Source organism: Platalea leucorodia, assembly GCF_965183815.1.
Source record: "Platalea leucorodia genome assembly, chromosome: Z".
NCBI classification, from domain to species: domain Eukaryota; kingdom Metazoa; phylum Chordata; class Aves; order Pelecaniformes; family Threskiornithidae; genus Platalea; species Platalea leucorodia.
The window spans coordinates 30,024,076-30,049,935 of record NC_138858.1 but is presented as its reverse complement, the minus strand read 5'-3'; the positions used below and the strand labels follow the sequence as shown (position 1 = coordinate 30,049,935).

At 45.4% G+C, this 25,860-nt stretch overlaps 1 protein-coding gene across 1 annotated transcript in view; it reads right to left on the bottom strand.

The window, feature by feature from the left end:
- The window catches only part of DMRT1 (doublesex and mab-3 related transcription factor 1), a gene marked incomplete at both ends in the record, with an annotated part of 60,127 nt that overhangs the window by 17,971 nt on the left and 16,296 nt on the right, over window positions 1-25,860 (bottom strand). The window contains 2 exons of the mRNA XM_082336432.1: window positions 8,554-8,716; window positions 18,779-19,062. Coding sequence (XP_082192558.1) covers window positions 8,554-8,716; window positions 18,779-19,062 — 447 coding nt within the window. The remainder of the gene's footprint in view (window positions 1-8,553; window positions 8,717-18,778; window positions 19,063-25,860) is intronic.

The following is a 25,860-nucleotide window of genomic DNA, read 5'->3' as shown; positions in this document are numbered from 1 at the left end:
ACCCTACCCCACAGGGTTACATACATCATGCACAGGCAACACACCCTGGTATTATCTACACATGCAATATAAATATGCATATTTATAAAATGGGCAGAATGAACGATGGGCTGTCTGCTCACACACCACGATTCCCCTGTATCCTGTGCAGTTACACATAGCGCTCGACCGTCCCCCAGCTCCTTTGCCCACTGCTTGTAGGAAAGCCACTTCTGTTCTCTTCTGTCAGAAGTTTACCCTTGTGACAGGGTATAACGCACAGAGAAAGGGGACTACTCACAGCATGCAAGCATGGGAGCGGGGAGAGATACCCTTCTCTGTTTTCCCCGAGATCATCCTGGTGTGGGAGCAGCGCCATGGACTGCAACAACCTCTTGCCAAGAGTCACAATTCGGCTCTTCGCCTCCCTGCTAGAGGTAAAGCCAGTCTATACCGCTCTCTGCTACAGAGCCTTAGAAATACTGCCTTTTTCTTTTCATTTCTCTTTTGTTTTCTTTAGAGATCACTAGAAAATTCTTCTTTTGCTAGAGTTTCTCACGATCTGCAAAGGGTTGCTAACGGGAATGCCTTTATAAGCAGAAGAGGCTGCAGAAGCATTAGTTCCACTGGAGACTCTCACCTGAGCTGCAAAGCTGGTGTGAACTGCGAGATGCTCTGTGCAGACCCTCACGCACAGAATATGCTGAATAGGGAGTGCGTTCTCCCTTCTCTTAACTAGTCAAGCTAAGAGGATGCAACTGCACATTCAAGCAAAGCAGAGAACTGAGCAGCACCACCGTTTGTTACAATTACAAATCATGCCTGGGTAAGCACATTGTTATCACCACTGTCCTGACAAGATGTCTTCATTTGTTTTATCACTTTATGGTAAAGTTTGCTTTACTATTAATGATTTCTGTGAATTTTGCAGTGGAAAAAGTTCTGTATCCAGAGCTAATAAAATCAGAGTGTCAAACCCACACTGGATATAAAAGGAAGCAGCTCAACTGATGGCGTGGATGTTTTCAGTGAAGTATCCAACATCCTTTAAAGTGTGAGGAAAAAACCCACACAGCCTCACCAGCTATAGGAACATCCTCTGTCCCACACAAAGAGCAGCTCAAACAGGCAGAAAATAAGTCCAGGGTTGCACTGGGTATACACCACTGGTCTCTGACATGTGGCTCTAACATGCTCCTAACTCAAGACGGATTGAGAAGAAACCTCCCTGTGGAAAAAAAAGGCAAAAGAAGAGATAGCCATCAAACAGAGCCACTACCTATCCCAGGACAGCCCTCCGGCAGGGCTGGCAGAGAGATGCTGAGGCCTGGCGCGGGACCCAGCCCCGCCACGTGCGCTCTGCAGCGTGCCGCCAAGGTGGCATCACTCACCGCGGCGCCTGCTCCCTGCTGCACCCTCAGCGAGGGCCAGGAGGAGTGAAGGGCACATGTCAAAACCCGCTGTTTTCAGATGGGGGTTGATGGGACACTGGGTACTTCTTTTCATAGAAGAAAACTAAGAAGAGATTTTGGCAGTAGACTTAAATTTATTGCCTTGGATCCACACCTGCCATGGCCCACTGTATCGCCGATTTGATTTTCCTCAGAATAGAAGGACTTCCCTTAAATCCCTGTTTCACCAAACCAAAGCCTGCAAGCCTGAAACATAGGCTTGAATTTTAAAAACGCTGCACCCTTTGATCCACACAAAATATTATAGCGTGGATAAATACATGCCATGATAAAAAACTTTCTTCCACTGCTCAACAACCGTCTGGGCTGATCCCCTTCTGGGTGGATGTGGTTTTGCTGGTGTTGGTGGATGGGGTCCCACCAGCATCTCCCGAGGCTTCAGGCTGTCCCACTCCCTCTTGCCAGGATGTCAACAAATGAAAGCATTCACAAGTAGTTTCCATGAGAGCCTACCATTCCTCCTAGAGGATGCTAAAGCCTCACTCCAAAAATATTTGCATTTCTACAAACACAGGCCTGGGGGAAAACCAGCAAAAATACAGCTTGTTCAGCTCCTGCGGCAGGACCAGCAGCTTCCCCCAGAGCAAACTGCAAGGGCTCATCAACCACCCTGGCATGAATCAGCACAATTCATGAATCAAACCCATAATTCTGCAGTTGCCCAATGACAAGTTGCTTTGCTGCACATATCATTTTATTTCTGTGTGCTTTTGAGTGAGTGTAACATAAAGGTTGCATATAGAGAAGAAACTACGAAAATAAGCCTTTTAATCAGGAATAAACTCAAGCAAAATGGGATGTAAGCAAATACTTGCATTCATTTCTTTTCAGGAATTCCCTTCTCTATCAATCAGACCTTATAAAGCTATTTTAATATTGGTCAAATCTTCACCAATCCAACCTCATTTAGAGAGACCAGTAATTTACAAAAAGGCTTCAAGACATAGAAAAATGAGTTGCCAGAGCTTATACTGAATATGCCTCACATTCTCAAATGTATTTTCATAGCTGCTGTTACAGCTAATGAAACGATGAAGTATGAATAAGAATGCCACAAATCAGAGTTAGCAACTTGCTTGGTTTAAAAGATGAAAAAAATCCCCAAACCCAACAACTGTCTAGTCAGCTAAGCCCAAGATTAAACTTTTTATTGAAAATGAAAAGGGCATCTGCCTAAAAAGGTCCGTAAAACATTGCAATGCACATGCACAACCAAGGCCTGGAGAAGCACCGTTTAAAATCTGCTTGCCATCCTTGTAATGAGTGCCTAAGGGAAGCTGCACACAGCATAGCCATCGGGGACTGTAAGTTGCAGCAATAAGAATGGACAAAAAAAGATAAACAGTTGTGCAAAGATCAAGCGACCCACTTGAACTGACTGTTCAAGATCTCCAGATTTAGATGATTATCCCCTCCTTTCTTCTTTTGTCTTATTTCAAAATTCACTTGTGAAAGTTTTATGTAAGATGGATAGTGGAAAATACTACCTGGAGTTTCAGCAAACACTGCTTGCTCCTTCATCACAAGGGACAGCATACTCTTGAACAGAGGTCACTTTTTAAGCAAAAGATGCACAGACAGCCACACATACACAAAACACACAAGCTAAATATTGCTGAACTGTATCAGTTCTAGGAGCAAAATTACACACTCCCCACATATTCTGCTGCTGAAACCCCTCCAAATTCAAGATCTGTTTCTGCTGGTGCTCTACTGAAGAGGTGCATAGAAAGGGAGTAGCAGTGGTACCTCTCAGACTTGACAACACCCAGATCCCGAGGGACTGCAACAGCTACTCTTCAGCTTATACTGATGGAAGAAAATTTGGGCTATTTTCTGCTGTTGTACCCCACTTCTCTAAGTGCTTTGTTAGCATAGCTCTGCCAGTGCATCTTGTCAGTTGGCTGCAAATAAGGAGCAGATAGATGCAAGGCTTTCTTCCGCTCTTTGGTGTAATTTCTTAGACATACCAAACCAGCCTGCTCTATTGCAGTGCCATCTGTGTAGTCTGAATGGCTGCAGAAAGCAGTTCAGGTTCAAGGACATGGTCTCAAAGACCTTTTGCATACCAGGACTCCTTGACCTCTCTGATCCTACAGTCAGGTGCCACCTGTGGCTCTGGAGCATTACTCTTATCTTGCATAGCATTTCAAGGGCACAGGTTCATGCAAAAATACTCCATGTAGGAAACCTCAAAAAAGCGGGGTAACTTTGGCACAGAGTAACCCGGTCTGAAAGAAACAGCCAACCTCTTGTGTGTGTTTCTTGCGCACATGGCATTCCTTGCATTCCAGCGATGCTTTTGCCAAAATGAAACTTTTTGTCTTCAGCAGGGAGACTGTCTCCAACGTGCCCTTGATTGTGAAGCCACTGGATGAGGCTCTTTACAGAGCTGCTCCAGTTTGGGCGGGCTTTTCCAATGGCTCAGCACTGTTCTCCATACAGCATCCAAGCAGAGAGATGCAAAGATGGGAAAGTCTGTGCTGCCTTCATTTCCACAACTGTAAAACCGGGGATACCAGTTATTTAACTTCTGGAAAGGACTGTGAAAAAGTGTTTTGAAAGTGTTGGAAGCTGTTCTGCTGACAAAAAAGCCTGTTACCAGAAATGTTTCCTTCATAAAATGGGGTTTGCTGATTTACACAAAACTGTTGACCTTTTCTGTATCAAAATGAACACTTCATATCAGTTTTTCTTATTTGTGTTTTGGAAGAGTTTCATGCTCCTGCTTAATGTTCGAGCTGCAAATACAGCACTGCTCCAGTGCTTCATTACTTGTGTTTCCAACTATCCTGACACTTAGATAGGAAAGTAAAAATTAAAATCCATTCAGCAGCTAGATCAACATTTTAAATGCAAGCCACCTGCTTCACCACAGGCACAGATACACAGAATAATTATCTTAACATTTCACATAGTAATGACAAAGAGGACTTTTCATTCCATGCCAACTTTAAGACAACGTAACTACTTTAAAATCAAAGGCGTCTGCAAATACAGGGATGTCTCTCCTTTCCATCCTTCTATTTGAATGTTAAATTTTTCTGCCACTGTCCCAAACCTGGAAAACACTCCCATACAGATAAGCAAGTGCTCAACTTTTACTCAGTGGAAACAGGACCCGGAGCAAGGCACCCAGTCCTGACCCAAGCATGTGCTTTCTTGCTCTCTCAAACCAAGGTCTTGTGTGCAGGTATTTCACAAATCTAAGTGCAGGAGGGGCTGATTCAAAAGCAGTGGAAGGTGCTATCCAATTCTGGGCAGTGATCCAATCCTGAAAAAGACCCATTTTTTTTTTTTTAAAAAAAAAAAAGGCAAATATCCCACAGAAGCCAATCGGAATAAGGGGAATAAGGCACTTGGCTTTTGGAGATTAAATACCCCCATTCTAATTCCTCCACTTCTTGCACAAGAATCTTTCAGCTTGGCTTCTTCTAAAAGAAAGACATGTTTTAAAGTCTGCTTTGCATGCACAGGGATTGATAACAACCTCTCATACATCTTTTCTTCTCATTGTTCTTGCGGAAAAAGGGACAGGAAAAATCTTTTCAAAGTAGAGAGTACAAAATCCTTCTCCTACCTAGAAATTATTACATAAAACTTAGAACCTGGTGATCTAAGAGAGCCTTCTAAAAACATCCTTTTGCCATTTGTCACTGGTTTATCTTCTTTTTCTCCCCATTATTTCCAGTTTCAGCTGGAAGGGCAGCAGCTGTGCTTAGTTGGAAGCAAAACCATTTTACTTAGAACCACTTCAAATTGCAAGGAGGTTGACTGATGGCGTTTTGCCATTCAGCAAATGTCAGCCCATTACTATATGCAACACACGGTAACACGGTATGACCTCATGTACAAATGTCATACACTTCCTGAGAACTTCGCATCATTCATAAAAACAAAGAAAGTGTAAATCAGTGGTCTGTTAGCTCATCTCTTCTCCCATTCAATATAACTGGTCTAAGCAAGCAGTTAACTTAGCAGAACAAAATTAATGAAATAGTCTAACTAAAATACTCACTGAGATAAACTGGCAAAACCTCTATAAAGCTGACGTTACAACTGAAGTGTGGGTAACTGACTGCATGTGTGGTAAAACCATCTAAGATTTGTGCTTGGGAATTTAATAACCATTTTTTGTTAAAGATACATGTTTCTGATGTTTTGAAAATTTGGCTGCAAAACTAGTTTTTTATTTTGACCTGTTGCTCTTCTATACGCACTGTTGCCTTCCTGTAAAATTTCTGGATTAACTATACATAAGTCTTCACATAGACAATTTTTTTTACAAAAAATTAGTTATGGGCTTGCTGCAGGAGTTATTAGGTGAAGTTTTACAGTCTGCATTATATAGCAAGTAAGATTAGATGATCCTAATGTTCCCTTCTGGACCTAAAATCTATGAACAAGTCTTAGAAAGAAAACAAGTCTCTGAACATGGTTACCACTTCAGCCACAGAAAAGGAAGGAGTAAGATATGATTTGTTGATTTAAAACATGCACTAGAGTTGTCTTTAACAAGCAGCAACCACTAACCCTGCAGAAATATGCCACCAGGCTTCCTACAAAGCAGTCAGGCATTGTACAGAAAGTTCAGCCCAACCATCAAAGGAGAAACACGTAAGTATGGGTCTGTTGATTGAGACAGCACTTGCAGCACGGGCAGTCAGTACTTTGGGGGAATGCACAACCCTCTTTAATATGCAGGATCCACCGGTCACAACCTGCTGGCTGACTCAGCACTCACACAGATGGCAATAAAGAGGCAAAAAATCTCAAACCCTCCGAGGACTGTGAAAGGCACCAGAAGAGAAACATCATGGGAGTGTAAATCACCAACTAACAGCCTGAGAATATTATTTTGTCTGGAGGTAGAAAAAGTAAAAGCAGTCATCTCCTCCAAGAACATGCATAACAAAGAAGATGCTTCTAAGAAGCTGATTAAATAGGTATGGTCCTGCTCACATGTTCAAGTTTCTCACAAAAATATTGGTGCCTCTTTCACCCACTAGCTCCCTGCTATGGAAAAACACTTCTTCAGAGTCTGGAAAATGCTGTTTGATCTCAGTAAATTACATCTCACTGCTTGTCGGTTTCTGATTGATGGTGTAACTTAGGGAACAATATCTGTGTGTGGAATACTGTCTGGAGAAGCAGTCAGGGATTATTGAAAATACAGTATTTATGCAGTTTAAAAATCAGTGGCACATTACGCACAACTTTTTTCTAGAGTGATGAAAAATTACTGAAGTGCACTCGGGAACAAAGGGTATAAGGTCTTTTGTCTATTTGTAAGAACACTCGACTGGTAAGACTTCTTAGTGAGTTAGTAGTGATGGATGCAAGAAAAAGCGCCAACCGCAGTTGAGCATAAAGCCAACAGCTTCTCCGACCAATGGGCAGAAAGGAAGACGTCACTGTTCAATGGTGGTCAGAGAAGAGGGAAGAAAATAAAATTGAAGAAAAGAGAAGGAAAATGAACCAAGGATCACTGATTTCTCTAAGCCATTTAAAACTACTGGAGAAGGAGGAAAAGTCTAAGGTTTTGTCACACCACATGTTGTTTCTTCATCTATCTGATATGTCACAGTTAGTTGGAAGACTTTCAGAAAACAGCCATTCCAAAAGAGCAGCCACCTCCTCAGTGTAAATCATTCTGGAGTTACTGAATTCAAGGGGTCAGTGCTGATTTACACCAGCCACAGGTATGACTTTATACATGCCTCACCTTCCAAAACTTCATGTGAGTCCTTAAGGTCCTGTCATGAGACAACCATCGTATTTTTCACCACAACACAAATGCAACAGACACCAAGACATCGGCCACAGAAAGGCCATGACCGAAAACAATTATGGAACCTATGCAGGATACCTCCTTTCATCAGATATAAAAAGGAGAAGATTAATGTCAATGTATAAGTGCCTCAGAGAAACAAATTAGGCCGGACGCTGTTGCCAGTGGTGTGACTCTGTGCAAAAAAAAAAAACCAAAAACAAAAACAAAATCAAAAAACAACAAACCACACAAAAATTTGGCAGGTGTAAAGTAAAGAAAAAGAAATACTTGCCACAGACCATACAAAATTAAACTGCCAGATTCATTGATTGCTACAAAGAGACAAAATGCATGAAAAGTTTATGGAAGGGTTAGCTCAATTCATGGAGTGCAGGTCTGCTGCTGGTAACTGAAATGATGGTTCAGAGGCAGCCAGTAGCCCAGGACACCTTTGAATGCTGTAGGAGTGTGAGGAGTTTGGACATATGAAGTAGGATCACCCTGCTCTTTCTCTGTTTCTCTTCTTGTTTCTCTAGCATCAGTTACTGTCCTGTTCCAGGGACAGGGAAGCAGCTCAGTGGAGTTGGTCTACTCCAGCAGGGCCATGTTAACGCCTGTGTGTGCACTCTACCTACTACTGGAGCAAAGGAGCAATGAAGCGAGAGAAACATTGTCAAAACCACAGGGTAAATTCACCAACGCTTTTCTGGAAATTACTGCAGATTATAGTAATCCTTAGGACAGCCAGGAAACACTGGATACGAAAAGAAAAATTTATCTGTAGTAGTTTTAAATGAAGTAACATGGTGTGATGAGTTTGAAAGCAAACACGGAAGCAAGTCTGCAAAGGGCTTCACGACATGGCTGGGATGCAGGAATAGTTCCCACATGTGGTTCAGAAAGAAGAGGAGAGCAAAGGCTCAGTGGGAGGCGTGTGGAAAAAAATCACAGACAGCATTTCTGAGAAGAAAAGAGAGGAAATATAATTCTGTGGTTGGGGCAAAGATAATTCTCTGTTCCTGTGAGGCAGCCAAGTGGTAAGCACCAAAGATGGCACCTCAAGTGACTCTTTTTACAACTCAGAGACATACACGTGATCAGAAAGGTATGACTGTGCTCCCGAACCACAAGACTTCTGAAGTACAAGCCTACACCACTGTACCGTAACAGCCCTATGCTGCCACGGCACTACACGCCTTGCAGAAAACAGCCACCATCTTGTCAACACCTACTTTCTGATGCCTAGCTTCCTTCCCAGCAGCAGCCCACACCTCCTGGGTGCCTGCCCCAAGGCAAGGCGGTTCCAGATGCCCCGGTGGATGCACTTACCTCTTGCTTTCGACTCCGAGTAGGAGGGAATGTCCTCAGAGGTCAGGATTTGGGGGAGGCACGTGGGAGCGCCAACCCCCTGTCCCAGGTAGGAAGCGGGCGGGTAGTAGGAGCACATGCGGTACTGGGAGCTGACGGCATGGCGGCCCTCCATGCCCTTCACCTGTCAGAGAGAGAAGCGCAACAGCAGCCTGTGAAAGCTGAGCCCCAGCACCGCGCGGGCAGCCCGCTGCCCCACATGCATACAGCTTTGAAGGAGGTCATGGGGGATGGATGAGAAGTAAAATCCTGACACGCTGGCCTTGGGTTTTTGCGTTGGTTGGCTCACGGCTTGCCCCCACCGCTCAGCTACAAGTGAGCTGGCGTGGTACGGGATGTGACCTAGCAGCAGCAGCACCAGCATGCCTATGGCTGGTTTATCTTACCTCAGGTGAAGCTGTGTCTGGCACACAAGCACATACCCTTCACTGCAAGGAGCCTCCTGGCAAGTCCCCTCCTCACAGCACAGACAACACCACGGGAGGTTTTCCAGACCCCTTCAACTGCACGCACCTGGCCAGTGTCAGAGGTGAAGTGTCCATCCAGTCCCTACACCTCCCCAGAGACTAACGCATCTCAGGCTGGTGGTAACTGCTCTGCCAGGGACCTACGGGGTGGCTACGGAGGACAGTCCTACTGGCAGGCTCACTCGGGACACGTTCCACAGTGTCTGAGCAGTGACACACGTGTACAAACACATCGCTTTTCTTACAGCCTAGTGAGACGGAGATTCCTGACTCCTGATTTACCCAGAGAAACCAGGTTGTGGACAGACTACATGGGAAGCCTGTAGTGGAGCCATGGCTGGACATCAGCCAGCAGGTCCGCTGTGTCAGCACGGTGTCCACCAGACAACCTCTTCACCCTCCTGCAGCCTGCAGCAAAGTTGGCAGCACTCAGAAATCAAAGTTTATCCTACTCCAATGCCCTGAAATCATGCAAACTGATCTCAGACAGGGAGTAATGCTTTTTTAAATTTTTGTTTTATGAAAGAGCTACCATCTACCATTATTTGTTCCAAAGCCCTACAATGTAACGTGGCTATAGTGCTCCAAAAAAATGCAGCCAAATGCTTCACAAGATTAGGATTTTCAACAGGAAAGGTAACACTACCTAGTCTCCCTAAGTCTGCTGGGCAGTGAATGATTGTAAGATGGAAAGCTTCCGGGCAGAGAAAAAAATACCACAGTTTTGCACCAGGTATAAAGGTGGCAGTGCCAACAGCAATGTACACCCAGCTACGCCATCAGACGTCGTCTTTGCAAGCAGAAGTGCTTGACAGCCTGTTCAGGCGCATCTCACCTCCGTTAGAGGAGCTCTGCCCGCTCCACTGCGGTTCCCTCGGGTCCCAGCCAGCCGCGCGTGGAGCCCTGCTCCTCAGCTCTTCCCAGGCTGCGCATCTCAGACCCGGGGAGCAGCGGAGGCCGGGGGTGAACCTGCTGTCCCAGACGGCCACCCCACGCCAGGAGACCCCCAGGGTCTGGTCCTGGCAAAAGGAGCCACCAGCACCTCCCAGCGAAGCAGCCAGAATGCAGTCACCCCTTGTTTTCCAGGGGTCTCTTTAATAATTCAATATTCATTTTAGCATGCCTGGCTGGAAACAATATGGCCTGAGTCACATAAAATCCTGCCGGTGCTCTCTGAGACAAGAGGGCAATATTCTGCTTTCCATGTGGAGCCAGGTTTGCAGCGAGATTAAGTGCTGAGAGAGAGCGGTGGCTGTTTACAGGAAGCAGGGCGCACATCTGCCCGTCTTCCGACAGCAGCGCAGTCGCGTGTATTTGCACATGTACCGAGGGATCGGCAGGACATGCTTTTAGTCTGTGAAAGTAAGAGTTTTTCTATTATAAATTAAAGGAATACTGAAAAGGCAATTTTTCTACCATCTGCACCCCACACCTGCAGAAAAAGTTCAACATGCACCGAAGTTGCATCCATGATAAATAGTAAATTGCTCTTAGAAAAATTTAATGTGTCATCACAAGGAAGCCTGAACTCAAAAGAGACACTGATGTCCCCTCTGCTGTTCTGAAAAAGAGTGGTCTCCTCTTGGAAACAGACATCTGTGCTTTGCACAGCCTCCCTCAACAAAACCCAGGCTGCCTCTGCTCTGAAATTATGGATTGGCAATACAAATTGTCCAAAAGCTCAGTCCAAAGGCCATTCTGAATCTGCATATCTACAAAGCTCAACAGCTCTAGAAGTACTGGGGAAAAAAAGTTAGCAAACTCTGCCTCCCCTTTTGCACACACCGCCTTCCTTCCCTCGGTGGGGCAGGGCTGTGGGCAGCACCTGCAGTCCTCACATCTCTGCCTCTCCCTTGTGCAAGTGCACGTGTGCACACGTACAACTGAGAAAAGGTCGCCTGCAGGAGACAGCATTATTTCAGCTGTAACAAAATGGAGGGATCACTCCTGGCACTGAAACAATCACGTGCATGTTTCTTCTCCCTGTAGAGTGGATGCAGTGACCTGTTTCCTTTCAAACCTTTTTTTAGAGTTTTTCTCCATTTCTTAAAAAAACCAACTCATCTAAAATCCCTGGATGCAATGAATTATTACTACTATTATTATTAGTGTGTGGTAGCTGGCTAGCAAGAGACATGTTTTATAATCTTATTACCCACACCAAGTCTATGAACCACAGTTCGACCAACAGCCAGAGGCTTGGCTCTGGAAAGAATATGCTGTGTATTAACCGCTGAAGAAAATCTAAAAGCTTTTGGTTTTGTTTTATTAAACTGTTTAGAATACACACTGCAGTAAATCTGAACCATAAGGTTTCCTTTTTATAGTGCTTAGCAATCCTACTTTACAGTAACAATAAAAAAACAACCAGTCGTAAAAATTCTTGACCTTAGCGCTGCATTAAAAAGGGGGCTTAGGAGATCACTATCCCATGAGAAGGGGCATTTGCTCTGTATTAACTCCTGCAGCTCTGGAGGAGTTGTGCTTCTTGCACATTTTTGGGTGCCAGAAAGGGAGATACAAACAGCCCTGGGGAGACCCTGGAATATTCAGATTATTTCTAACGTGGGGCAGTCTGGCCTTCCAAACGCTGCAGCCAGGTGCCAGGTTTGGGATCCTTCCCTGGGTCCTGCCCTGGAGGAATGCTGGGGTCATGCAGGGATCACAGGAGGAGATGCCTGGCCCTCTGGTGTCTCCTCCTGCCTCCCTCGCCCCTTCCAGCCCTACAGCAAGGCCAAGACAGGCAAGGGCTGGGACAGTCCCACAAGCCACTCTGGTTTGTATCACCGCAGGCTACGTGCCATAAGAACAAGGGATGTTTTAGGTGAGGAAGTGCTCTGGAAGGGAAGGGCATGGACATGCTCTTTGCAGAGAGCAAGCTGAGCTCCTGAGTTGAACACCTGAGTGGCTCACTTACAGTGCATCCCCTTCCAGCCACACATCACTCGTGCCGTGCCCCAGCTCCAGGATCCATTCACCAAGTACCTCACCAACTTCAGTGGCAGACACAGATCATCAGAGAAGCACATTTGGTCTATTCAACATTTCTGGGTTCCCCTGAATTGTACAACACAGCGCACACTCAGTAACTTTTTAAAGAATGTACTGCAAGCAACAGTAGGATGCTTATCACTCATGAACAAATAAATATGGCCTGATTGAAAGACCATGCACGCAGTGGAAATTCTTTCCCTGTTCCCTTGTAAAGCCAATATGGGGAATCAAAAGGCAGCCACCGCTCATCCACAAACAGGTAAGCTGGAAGCAGGATTTGTCCCTCGCTGAGCACAACAGTCAGTGCAGCCCTACAGCACTGCCCAACAGTGACAGAATATGTAGCAAAAGCCAGGAAAGCATAAAGAGCAAAAGCTCTTGCACCAGTTCAGACCACTCCTGCGAAAAAGCTTTCTCAACAGCTACTGGAACAGCAACGTAAAGCCCAGCTCCTCCTTCCAAGCTCCTGGCAGCACCTGCATAACCCCTACGCATCTTCTTCATGGAGGAAGAGCCGAGGACAGGAGGTGGCCACACCACAGACAGAAAAGAGGCAAGGCAGGCACAAGCGGTGGCTCGCTTCTTCCAGCCTCAGAGACTAGAAAATGGTCCTGCCCTTCCCAGATGATTTATTCAGACAAAACATCACCTGGGTTAATTCTTTTATTTGCAAAAGCTGCCAGCCACAATCTCCTTGCGAGCAAGCCAGTGTTACTCTTAGCAGCACCTTCACGTTTTGCAGTTGATCCTGACTATGGGGCTGATTCCCAAGAAGGACAAGTAGGAGGAGGCTGTGGATGCTAATCCTGGGTGACAAGGGCTGCAAAAAACTCCAAGCAACAGAAGAGATCAAAGTACTCTCCTTCGGCCCTGACACTGGTGGGCCACGTGATCTCCACCAAATCACTGCACCCAGGCTTTCCATCCTTCTGTCCGACCCATGATTCACCAACAGCTGCCTTATAACAAACCCAGTAATTATGGAAACACCAGAGAAACTCTGTTAATAGCCTCCTCCTTCTGCCTTGATCTTAAAAATAAAGCCAGCTTTAGGGGGCATAAAATTGTATTTTGCATTTATGTGTCATTATCTGCAAACAACAGCATTCACAGGTCAGTTTTTGGCATGAGGCGAGAAGGCATCCGCTGGCCACCAGAGTGAAATCCAGACATCAGGAACCTCTGCTCTGTCACCTGCGGGCTGTGTGACCATGGGCAAGTTATTTAACACTTCCCTGCCTCAGTTTCCCCAGCTGTAAACCAGGGTTGCCGCTACTCTCCCGCCTTGCAATGCCACAGCCCACGAGCTGACCCCTCACAACTACTTCTGCAGTTGCGCTGCCCAAGCGGGCTTTGTTTTGTTCCTGAAACCAGCTAAGCATATTTTCCAGCACAAGGGAAAAACGAGTCTATGATACCCTGCCTTGACTTACTTTGATTCTAGCACAGAAAATACAAGAGACATCTATATCTGTCCCTCCTTGATAGACAAACTTAATTAACCTTTGCTATTCTGTTCCAACCTATTCTTTTAGACAAAGGCAGTGACCCATAAACAATATGTTACCATCAGAATCTCAACTGCAGTGACACCTAGAGATATAGCCCTATCAGCAGTATCGGAAAATAAACCGCTTAGATTAGCTCCTCCAAGAAATATGGATTGCATTCATGTCACACATGAGCTGTCAGAAACATTAGGATACTTTTAGCATAAATCTGTAGTGTGAAGGGTATGTTATGAATACAGTATATAATACACTGCTTACACATAAAATAGGGATTTTGTCGCGTGACTTGCACAATGTGTATATATTTACACATACGCATACATTTTACACATTTTACACCTATTTCTGGAGAGTTAGACTGCACATTTCTATAAGAAGGCCAGGCTTATTGGAAGAAAAACTGTGCCAGAAACTAGAAACAGGTTGTGGAAGTTGAAAAGAGCCATCTTTTTTACTAGGAAGCAGCTACTCTTAAGAGTCCAAACTGCTCACTGCCCTATCATGGCCACACTTCTCTGGATTTAGTAAAAGCCAGTTTTATATGCTTGCTACTTTTAAAGAAATCCTTAAAAACCAGTTTCCTACCTCAGCAATGCTAAATATTTCACTTCCAAATGGTAAATGTAATTCCCGTATTAGAAAATCAGTTTAGATTTCTCAGTCTGACTCTCACGAATACTTATTTCAAGTTTTTGCTATAAACTGGCTTAAGGAAAGAACAAAACAGCTGAGGTTTTGGAAGTGAGAATACTGGATTGCCAAGCTACATTAAAAAAAAAAGAAAGAAAGGAAGAAAGGAAAAAAAAACACCTCACAGCATGAAACAGAAATTATATGAAATTCTGAAATTTGTCCAAAACCTCCTGGCCAGCCTTAACCTTTCTCCAAAGCAGGATCCCTGTAGCTACCAGAGTAACAAAGAAAACTCAGCCACTGGTCCCCAGGTGTGGGGGCACATTCTGCATCTTGCAGATTTTTAATGGTAAGGCTGTAGGAACCAGAAGAGTTTTAACACTTTTTGGGGAGGACACTGACTCACAAGAGTCCTGATTATCCTTATGCTGTGGGTCGCACACCAGCAGTTTCATTGCCAGCTTGGAGAATTAAACCTGATTCAATTCGAACATGCCCATCCAGGTTTCACTTTTGTTGTGGCAGAAAAGACTGCAGTCAGCCCATCATTTTTCAGTTGCTGCCCCTAAGTGGGTCACAGTGAGACCAGTTTCAGAAGGACCAACTTCCACTGTATACCAACATGCTCTGGCTTATGAGTACTGATGTTGGTGAACTCATTTAACTGTTAATTGGATTGAATGCACATAAATTCCTGTCGTAATGAACAATTATGAGAGCTTCAAGGGAGGGCCCAGATGCTCACACAGAACTGGAATGAAAGGAGATGCACAGTAACCACCACATCTGCTATCTTTCCTCTCTGACCCAAGCTTGTCTTTTCTTCAGGTGCAACACCAGACATATCTGATTATCTGCTTTAGAGCTGGCAAAAGCAGCAGAATACAAATGACTAAAGGAGTCTCGACCACAACTATCATCTTCATTATGCTTATCAAATCATGATGGATACAGCTTCCGGGATAATTATATACAAATGAACAAAACCTACACAGAGATATCTAAAAAAATTGCACCTCTATGAATCCACTGAAGTACGTGAGCTCTGCAAAGAACAAAGACTAATGAAATCTGACATTAATCTACATTAAAGATTCAGTGATTCAGTTTATTTGCCAAGGCTCAATGATGCATTAATCCTCATCCCATCCCACACACACTCACATGTTTCCTCCCCGGCTTTTCTCCCTTGCTCCCTAAATTCTGAAACGGCAGACAGCTGGGCTGCTCAAGGCCTTGTCTGCATCCAGAAGTTATCTCACTTTAAGTATGCAATTCTGCTTGTGTGGTTACAGTTATTCCAGGATAAGTGAACCTCTACCAACAGAGCCTGGAAAAGGCAGGGGTCTTGTCTACACTGCTTAAACTAAGATACCTAGTGACCCAGGGTAATGGGTGGCTTACACCAACAAAGAAACCCTCCTGTGTGCTTACAGCTTAGCAAGCTGCCCTGATTTGATCACGGCAGGCACTGCACAGCTATCATTTTGGTAAAGAAGCAAAAATCAAAAATCTTGATCAAAACAGTTATAGCACTAACAGTCACATGAGCAGACTCACTCATACTAGAAGACTGGTTAAGAAAGCCTGTGCATGTAAAAAATAAACCCAGTCAATACAGGCAGTCCAGCAAAAATCCCTGTGTAGATACAGCTACGTGTTTGCTCTGGAGAGAATCAGTCTGTATAGGTTTGCCACCAAAACCCCCTGAAGGCATAAGCAAGGTCTGATCTTTCTTTGTGGGTCATGCTTTGAAACTCTCCGGTAACTCCTTACCGTGCTTGACAGATAAACTCATTCATGCTTCTCCACTTAACACTGTATTTCTGTGATCTTCCCTAGCTGGTCACCTTCCATGCGCAGAATCGATGTTTAACCATGTGCAGCAGCTGGGATCTCGTTCCACTTACAACAAACCATCTTCAGTGTTTTACAACCTCGGCATCACTGCACCCACTGCCATCAAGCATTATCTAGCCTCGCTCTCACTGTAAAACTTTTTATGATTATTTGTGCAATGTTATGCTGTCATAACAGTATGCAAACCCCATGATTTGTAACTCTTCCAGCAATAACAATCCTTCTTGCAGATCAGCCTCTGAGAAACAGCTTGTAAGTTACACAACACTGACCTTGAACTACACTCTGCCCTACTGAACAGGAGAGGTGGGTCCTGGTTTTAGGCCATTTAGAAGCTGGGGCAACGTCACTTCTGCAGGCGGAAAGCACTACCTCTAGTCTCTCTGCACAGACATCTCAACAGAACAGCACAGACAGATCCCAGAAGGTTTGGCCAGAAGAAATTAAAATCTTAGGTGAGTAAATCACTAAATCCACACGGAGGTGAATGGAACCAGGCGATACATCCCACAAGGTGGGAATGAACACCCAGCTTTTGGAGCCTGCTGGTGGAAGGAAAATGGTCCTTTTTGACAACAACCACCTCTTTTTCCCTTAATCACTTCTTCAGTATCTCACTAATTTGAGTGGCACTTAAGCAGAAGTTAGTTACAGATTCTGCAGGGCCCCAAGAGAAAAATGCATGGAAAACACACTATTGCTTTTATTTCTTTAAGGAGTGTCAAAGGTCCCACAAGAAACAGGCAATCTCACAGTGAGACAATGGACCCTCTAGGCCAAGACTTACACATACAGTCTAATTTCAAGTGACACTACATGACAACAGAACCGAGAGGACACCATCTTCACTCCGAGGTTTAACATACCCTCATGTATCTCTTCCTCAAACACTATGCGCTAGTGTAGTCAGTACCTGTAATCTACTTTCCTTTTTCCCCGAGCAAGTAACATCACAGAAGTCGCTACTGGCTGGAGGAATGGTGAAGTGTGGGACTAGCAGCCTGCCAGAACAACATTATTTTCACAAGACGAATGTTGCTGCCCCTCATTTGTGTTATGACGGTGTCTCCAAGCATCAGCTCTGCAGTTCGCTCTTGCAAGCTAGGTACTGCAAAAGCTTCAGAAGAAGTAACTTTCTATCTGAAATACTCAGCTATGACGTGCCAGGTTAACCCAATCAACCAAAATGAAAAAGCTAAAAAAAACACTGGCACCTCACCTCATTACATGCACAAAATCCTATCCCCAGCTTGCCTTGACTAATTCTCCCCCTGGTCTGGTGACCAAATTCAGCAGCTAGAGAGGATGCTATCAACTAACTTAACTAAAAAGACATACCTCCATGTATTTGAAGGTTATTGCAGTGAAGCCTATCAACACACTGAGAGAAGAAAGCTCTCATGGTGTGGGCTCACGTAGCAGAAGGAAGGCAGACAGCTCTTTTCCCCATAGAGCTGTACTCATGGCAAAAAAGGGACATGGAATAGTATTAAATGCAGACTGCTGTAAAGCCATGATCTTAAAATTCATGGACCTGCCAGCTGTTGCCCCAGGCCCCCCTCGCATTTTCAGAAGGACCTTTCCATGAAAAAAGTGTCTCATGATAGGAAAGCCTCACTGAAGGTCATATGAACTGCTACAGTAATTGTAGTCACCCTGGTCATAGCTCCAGCTCCTCGGTATCAGAAGTTAAAATGCCCTTTCAGAGTTGGTCCCTGTGGCAGAATTATTAGAGGAATCCTCTGTCAGCAAAGGGGATGACTCATCTGTTCCCTTAGAAAGGAGGTTTTGGTGGACATTTAACCTTTCGTTGTTGAGTGGTTTCACAACAGAGCCTTTGCAGAAGGCAGCCTGCCCTCTCTTGATGCTCTACAGAAGAGGCCTGCCCTCTCCTGCCCTTGGACAAGGGACACGGGTGTATGCAGACTCAGAGGGTGCAGCCTGTCGAGTTCAATCTCAGAGACAAAAGCACCGCTGCAGCCCAAGACCAAACAGCCTCAGGGTCACCGAAATGGCTCCACTTACTTTGCCAAGCATCCCCTGCCTTGGCAGACTGCCCCTTTTTCCAGTCTCCAACCGGTACTGAGTTGGAAGCTACAATTACCAAGTCCTAGAGTGAGAAAGCTTGGCTGGCTTTACACTCTAACTAATGAAGTACACAGAGCTCTGGTGTGAACCTCTTAGGCACAGCCTCTAACTTGAGCTACCCAAGCCCTGGCACTGATGCTGCCAGAACACACCATTAGCAACACGCCGTGTCACATTCAACTGACTGCCACCAAGCCACTGCACAACAGCGTGGTCTCCTGGGTCACTTCAGTGCCTTGGATGTGAAAGATGAAAAAGAACAGGTTCCCGAAGAGGAAAGCTGCCCAGAAATGACACCTGAAGTCCCCAGCATGTTATGTCGGGTAATTTCGACTCTTACTCTGGAAAACAGCTCATAATCTACTATGACATAAATCAGAAGATAAAATCATGTGGCTGCCCTTTGTCTGTGCTTGTGGCAACCTGTCTATACCTGTATTATTGCTTTTGTTGTGCTGCATCATAACCACCCATTTTGGCTAACTTTCCTAACATGGGTCCTAATCCCACGCTGGAACCTGGTTCTGGTTTTGCACTGCCATGAAACCAGCAAACAGGAGCTCAGAATCAGGCCCAAGAAACAGCTTATTGTCCACCTCACTCTTCGGTGTAACACCTCTGTTAACATCATACCTGCCACTGTTTTCCCGACTGGCTTGGCATGTATGTTGCTGGGAGGCTTCGAAGGCTGTTTTTCATGGCCGACCCTACAATCGTACCCCCCGTCTCACTTGAGGAAGGCTCACTGGCCACTGCCATTTGGTACTGGGAGTAGTTGTACAGGTTGTTATAGTAAGGATACAGGGACGGCTGGTAAAAACTGCTGTAGTAGGTGGAGTCCACAACCAAATCAGACGTGCTCTCCAAGTGCCCTCTGCTGGGGATGGAAGGGATGTCCTGAATGAGCATCCGTCCCTCTGGAAAAGAAAAAAGCCATTATGAAACAAGAGACTCCATGAAGACCATTACCTTTCACCTTCTCATGAGCTAGTACTTCTCTCGAAGGCTGGCCTGAAGGTAATAAACAGGAAGAGATGGGAGCTGAAAGGGAAGGTGGAGGTTTGGTGGAAACTCAAGCAGACAGACGTTCGCTCAAAGCCCAAGACCACCTACAGACACTGCAGACTGCAAAACAGGAGACAAAAGCAACTGCAGGTTAAGACAGTGCTCAGAGTCCTCAAGCAGCATCAGTTGATCTGATGATGATTCACACCATCTAAAGATGCAGCCCACTATTATTTTTAAATTGTAACGATGTCCCAAGTTTCTCTTAGCCCCTTGGAAGCAGAAAGGCTCTAGCTACAGGATGACACCATCGTCCTGCAGGTGAGAGGACACTTCCTGAACATGCCTCTAGCACGGGCAAGCAGCCACAAAGCCAAGAGGAAGCTGCAGCAGGGAAAGCACCGCACCATCAGCCGAGGCATCTCAGGTGCTCACTCTGAGCAGGGAGGCCCTCAGTCCCTGCCCAACCTCCAAACTCAAATTTAGTGCATGTTTACCTGGAGAATCACAGAGCAGAACAAGCTCCTACACCACTGGCAAAAGAGGAGGAGGAGGAGGAGGAAGAGGAGGAGGAGGGGATTGTTCGTGACTTGCTGTCTGCGCTCTCGGGTGCCCCCGGACCGGAGCCCAGCCGGCTGCACTCCCCGCAAAGGTCTGCCTCCCCTGCCGGTCCCGAAGGAGGGGGCTTCTCAGCGGCTGTCTGAGAGTCCCGTTTCCCTCACTCCGGTGTCAACCGGTGCCTTGTGATACTTGCAAGGATGAAAAAGGAAGGTGCTTGTCAGTACTGTTTCACAGCCAAGCTCTCTCTGACATGCTGCATCAGCTATGTGGCTGAGCCAGACACAGCAAAAACCTGCCACAACCTTAGAAAATCTAACCACACAGTGAATATACATTTACATATTAAACAAGGGAGCAACTGTAAACCCCACCATTGATGCAGCCCTGGTTCTCATCCCTGCAACCCTTGCCCTGCACCGACCCTGAGGGCGTTTGCAGCCCAATGGTCCCTTCTGCAACAAGCTCCTGCTCTTTCCCATGATGTCGTCTAACTCCAACCTGGAGGAGAAAAGGATGTGGCTTAAAGCACACTGATGAGCCCTCAAGGGCTATCAGTATGGAGATGAAGCAGCATGGACAATAGGCAGGTATAAAACAACTCTAAGAGAGATGTCAGGCAAGCGTTGTCTAGTTTGTTTTGTGCCTTTCTCTTGGTACACGTGTACCTTGGTTACTCACCTGCAAAATGAATATGGTGGCATTTACCAGCCTCTCACAGTCACGGTAACACCTTCCACTGTACTGTGTATTAGCTGCACACTAGATCCAATGATCGGTTTTACCAATTATTGCCATTTACAATGCAATTCTGTTTCACCTCGTCAGCTGTAGTGAAAGCTCTCTGCAATCATGGATAGTCTCCTTCCAGGTCACTAAATTATACAGTGCCCCCATTCAGCTCTTGCTGACGTTTTGTTGACACCAATGAACTATACCCATTTATTAGCAAACAGAATATTTTATGCCTCCTGGATCTGATTTTTCTGCCCCTCAGCCCTGTGCAAGCAAGAACCTAGCCAGCTGGCCTTTTTCATTGGGAGCACCTCTCAAATTTGCACACAGAAAAGAGGAGCCTGCAATGCCACAAAAGACACTTCACAGTTTTTGCATTTTCGTATTTTAATGAAATTTTAATATTGCTATTGTTCTGCTCCTGGGCAGGCTTCTCTTTAAAGTCCTTTTGTTCTTGCCTCTGAAAAAATCAGAACTTAGACCACTGGCACTGAAAAGCCAACAGTTCTCTTAAATCACAGCACAAGCCTGACTCCCCTCCCCAAACTTAGCTCCTGAATAACGCTGTGGTCCAATTGTTCTGATTTTCATGCTGAAAATTAGAAGCTGAAAGCAAAATCCTCCAACACATTCCCTGCTGGGATACAGATTTCACATGAAACAGAGATATGCAAGGCAGCCGTCCGCTTCACTTCTGGCAGGGCTATGCTATGCTGCACAGATGTGCAATTTCTGCTGAAACCTCTGCAGTGTCTTTCCACTTGCAGGGCATTGTACAAAGGGATAATACTTTCTGCTAAGAACACTAGCACCAGGAAGACGGGGCCTCTTTACACCCACACAAAAAAGGTGAGCCACCCTGAGACGTCAGCAGCTAAAAGGAAAGACGTCAGAAAGTAGCAGGCTTTGCTGCAACTTTTGGAAAGTCTCACACTTCCTAACATGTGATGGGCTAGACTTGAACAGTGGCCTGCCAGCAGTCATCCCCAAAAATCATACAAGCATCCTTGATGTCTCTTATGTTCAGGTGGTTGCTAGTACTACAGCTCCTTCCTGAAGAAACAGCAGCAGTGGCAGTCTTCTGCTGCATTAAGCAGGAATAAAAACATGCTTTTTGCCCCTTCTTCTCTCTTTCTACCTCCTATCTGTGGTTGGGGCTACCCTCATTTGCCACCCGAGGTGTAAAAAGGTTGACCTGCTGCCACCCGTTTTCCTTTATCTAGCTGCACAACAGCTGCCAGAGGTTCAGTGCTCAGGGCTATTATGAATCCACCAGAATGGTCCTCTGCTTTTCTGCTGCTGCCCCTCCACTCTCCAACAGCCTCTACAGTACTATCAGCTGCCCTCTTAAGACTCAATGTAGAGCCAGTCACCTGCTCATTCACCCACCCATGCGCTCAGAAACATACATCCCTGGACATCAACAGCCCTTACAACCCTTCTGAGCTACAGCCGCACCACAGGGATGTGCCCCAGCTGATTATCAGAAAAAGCAGGAGCCATGGCAACGGGGAAAGTTCGAGTGAAGGGACAGACACACTCAACTCTGTACAGAACTAGGGCTCCTGTGACAGCGCTGGAAAGATAGCCCGTAGAGTTAATTTTCCCTAAGTCCCAAGCCACATCATGCTCCTGACGATGGAAGGACTGGCAACATCTGGCAACGACCAGGAGAAAGCTGCCACACGCTTCAACTCACACTTTCCCCCAAATTTAGGAGATGAATTTTTCTTTGATGTCATGCTTTGGCACAAGTCTTTGCTTTTTTCCTGTAGCATCTGGAGACAATTCGGTGCTTCAGCCGGGAGAAGGGAGACTTCTCATACAAGACACAGCTTTGTGCCATCTGGACTGTGGGTAGATGTCAGGTCAGACCAGGTCAAAGCATCCCAGGGGTTACTCTAAACTCCTTACAGTCTTGAACCAGCCAGCTTGAGGGAAGGATGCCTCTGGAGAGCTGAGTTCTTGCAGGTCTTCAGCAACACTGGCATGCACCAGGTCAAGGGCAGGTCTGCAGTCCAGCTCTACGCTCTTACCCCATCCAGCCTGGCTGAGTCATGTCATCTCGTACTACTAATGTATACATCATACACATACAACACATACAGAATATACACAACTGTAAGGACATTAAGGGGAAAGAGTTTTGCTATTAATGGAGAAAGCCCTGAAAGTCTTGACGTTTTTCTGAGCAGGGAAAGCTCAGGAAGAAAAGCGGGTCAGACCACCCAGTACCTACATGGGGTACCTTCAAAGAAGTGCTAAGAGCCAAGGGAAGCAGAAATAAAGCCCAAAGAACCCTGCTAAACTGTCTTAGGGATAAATCAAGGCACTTGGAGATCTGCCCAGAGAAGATTTCATGTTTATTGTATGCCCAGGGGAGTTTTTGCCTTATCTGTGCTGGTTCTCTCCAGCTGAAGCCTGCTAGCCAGCTGGCGGGCAAACACACTGCTTCTGGGCTGCAGCATCCTCAGGCATGGCCTCTGTTTGCAGAATAGGGTAGATACATTGGAAGCAATGGCTGTAACTAAACTTTAACTAACTGGGGCTCCTCTGGTCAGTCTTTGGCCTGTACCTGTAATTCTTGACTCCTACTTACAGGCTGAACCTTCCCACAGCCTCGCCTCTGGCTGCTCAACGAGCAAGGTGCCCTCCTCAAGGGAGGCTGTCAACCCATGGCTGCATTTTTCACCAGCAAGGAGAGAATACCAAGGTTAAGAAAGCAGCTTTCAGCTGGTTGTTGTTCCCCCCCCAATGTAATTCAACACAGCTGAATGGCTCTGCTGGCAAGGAGAGGGTCCTCCCCTGCCTCAGAGCTTGCTGCATTACAACACCTGCACCTGAGGGGCAGCCCTGAGGTTCATTGCTCTAAAGGGAGCAATTTTTGAGAGGAATTAAGCTCTCAACAAGGCAACTGCTGCTGTGCTGTCAGACTCCCACTCTGCCCCTCCACCTGCCCTTTGAAACAAGAAGGCTGCTGCAGGAGCTGGGCTCGCACCTTCGCTGTCTTCACCCTCTACATGGAAAAACTGGGAAGGGCTCCTAGGTCTTTCCCCTGCCACTAGCCACAAATTTTAACATTTTGCAAGCTGCAAACAAGCCACAACTAAAAATATGGGATTGAATCTGTATAAGAAGAAACAGAAATTAGAAAAGCAAACCAAAAAAAGAGTGGTTAAAATTCTTGCTTGGTTTTTGGAACACCAAATCTACAATGTAGGGCTGTCAGAGGCTCTCCATGTGTGAGCAACACTCTCGCACTGAGACAACAGTATCCCTTCATGCAGTTGTGCCCTTGGATCCCTAAGCTCTTTTCTGTGTCTTTACTAATTCCTATAGAGAACTGATGCTACTTCTTTTGCACTATGTACACAGTGTGAAATATGGCTCACTCCTTCATAGAAGATCAATATGATGCACGATAAATACTGTTATTGATCTTGCAGTGTTGTAGACGACTCTCCAGCTCTATGGCATATTAATAGTAGTTAACCAGTAATTCATTTCAGGACGGCTGGGATTTTCTTTTAAGGAAGGTGAGTTCTCGGGGTCAGTTACACATATGGGTCTTATACATTCAGTAACCTATGAGGGGCTCCTGCCTTCACTTAGCAGAGCGTGGTGAAAAACAGTGGTCCAGTCCTCAGTTAATGTAAACCAGTCTCAGACCATTTACTTCAATAAAGCTATGGCGATTTACACGAATTGCGGATATGCATGGCAAAATCAACGCAGAAGCCAGTATATAGATCATTCTTTCCCTTCTTACTTTTTGGGAGGAGAGAGGAGAAATGCCAGGGAATTTACAGGAATTTCTATCATCATCTCTGTCCCACAGATGCAAACATGTTTTTAAGGATACACACTGAGAAATGCAAACACTGAAGTTCTCTCTGTAACATTCACTCATTCTGTACATAAGCATGGAGAATTTTCTATTCCTACTGGTACTGTTAAGGGCCAGTTATATATCTTGTTATACACTGATAACAGTAATTTAAATATGCCTGGGCAAGCCTCTGATGCTGAGGTCAAACGGCACAGAGTCCACACTATTGGGCTTTCTCAACATCTAAAACAGGGTGGTAGAACCAAATTGTGTACTGTGAATGGTTACTGGACCACACTCAGGAATCTGGGGGAAAATATTAGTCAGCTTGGGATGGATGTACACCAGGAACTGTTTTAAAAATCAGGACAGCACATACAGTCATGTTTCAATGTCTGGGAGCATGCAGTGGCATGGTTCAATTTAGACATGTGGCCATAACAGCTGATTAGTCTCCATCTGATTGTATATTTCAGAAAAGGGATTCTGTATATGCAGTATGGCAGTTAAGAGAATTTCACTGCCTGCATTTATTGACATGAGTTCTTATATACACCTATAGTTAGCGGTTTTTATTTCTTCTATGCTTACAAAGACTCTACGCATATGCAGACACGCCGCTGAAAATGCAGAAGAAATGTGACTTACTCAGGTAACACATTTACTCAAGGAACAGGAAGGCATAGCCATTGCCCAGTGAGCAGAGCTTCTGGTAGTTTACATTTCCCATAGTTTTCAATTTGGAGTGACTGTTTTCATCACTGCAGTGTTAGTATCTTCCTGCAAGCCAGCCCCTGCAGCAGGAGACAGCTATGCCATTAAAAGGCCAAAAATTAATTATTCAGTCAGGAAACACGGAAACACTTGCCTTCAGACCTCAGAAGAGTCTTGGATCCGCACCTGACAATTTCCCCTTGCTCAGTATATAAGCATCGGTACACTCCTATTAACAGGTTTGGCAATATTAAGTCTCGCAACGTGTTAGTCAATCCATAGCTGGCTTTGAGGTCGGACAGTAGCCTTGAATGAGGCCGGTGTGAAATCACTCCCTAACATCATAATCAGAAACGCTGGAACAATATGTTTCTCCCACCAGACAATCATGACAGAGCTATTTCAGATGTCAAAGAAAGCTGGCACCATTACTTACTTTCTGCTGAGATACTCTGCCTCCCAAGGAACAAAACCTGCATGCTGGCTCTGCCTTTGAGAGGAGTATTTCTGTTCTCTTCCCATTAGAAGTTGCGGATTATCTTTGGTTCCAGCGTTGAACTTTTAGCTTGCTATAAAGTTAATGTGCTAGACAACATTCATTCCAGGCAAGGCTGTGGGGCTGTGTATTTTCTGCCACCCCCCAAAAAAGGCCATTATCTGTAATTACCCATTACCATGCATAATTATTTCTTCTATTCTGGTCTATGGCCCCCAGGACTTTATGCTGTTACAGCTCACTGCATTATCTTATCAAATTTGTTAAGGAAGCTTTTTTGACCTTTTGAGCACTTGTCACAGCACATACAAAAGCCGGCAGTAAATTGTCTAAGCATGTAGTGTGTGATTTATTATTTGTACCCTGCATAGCGATACC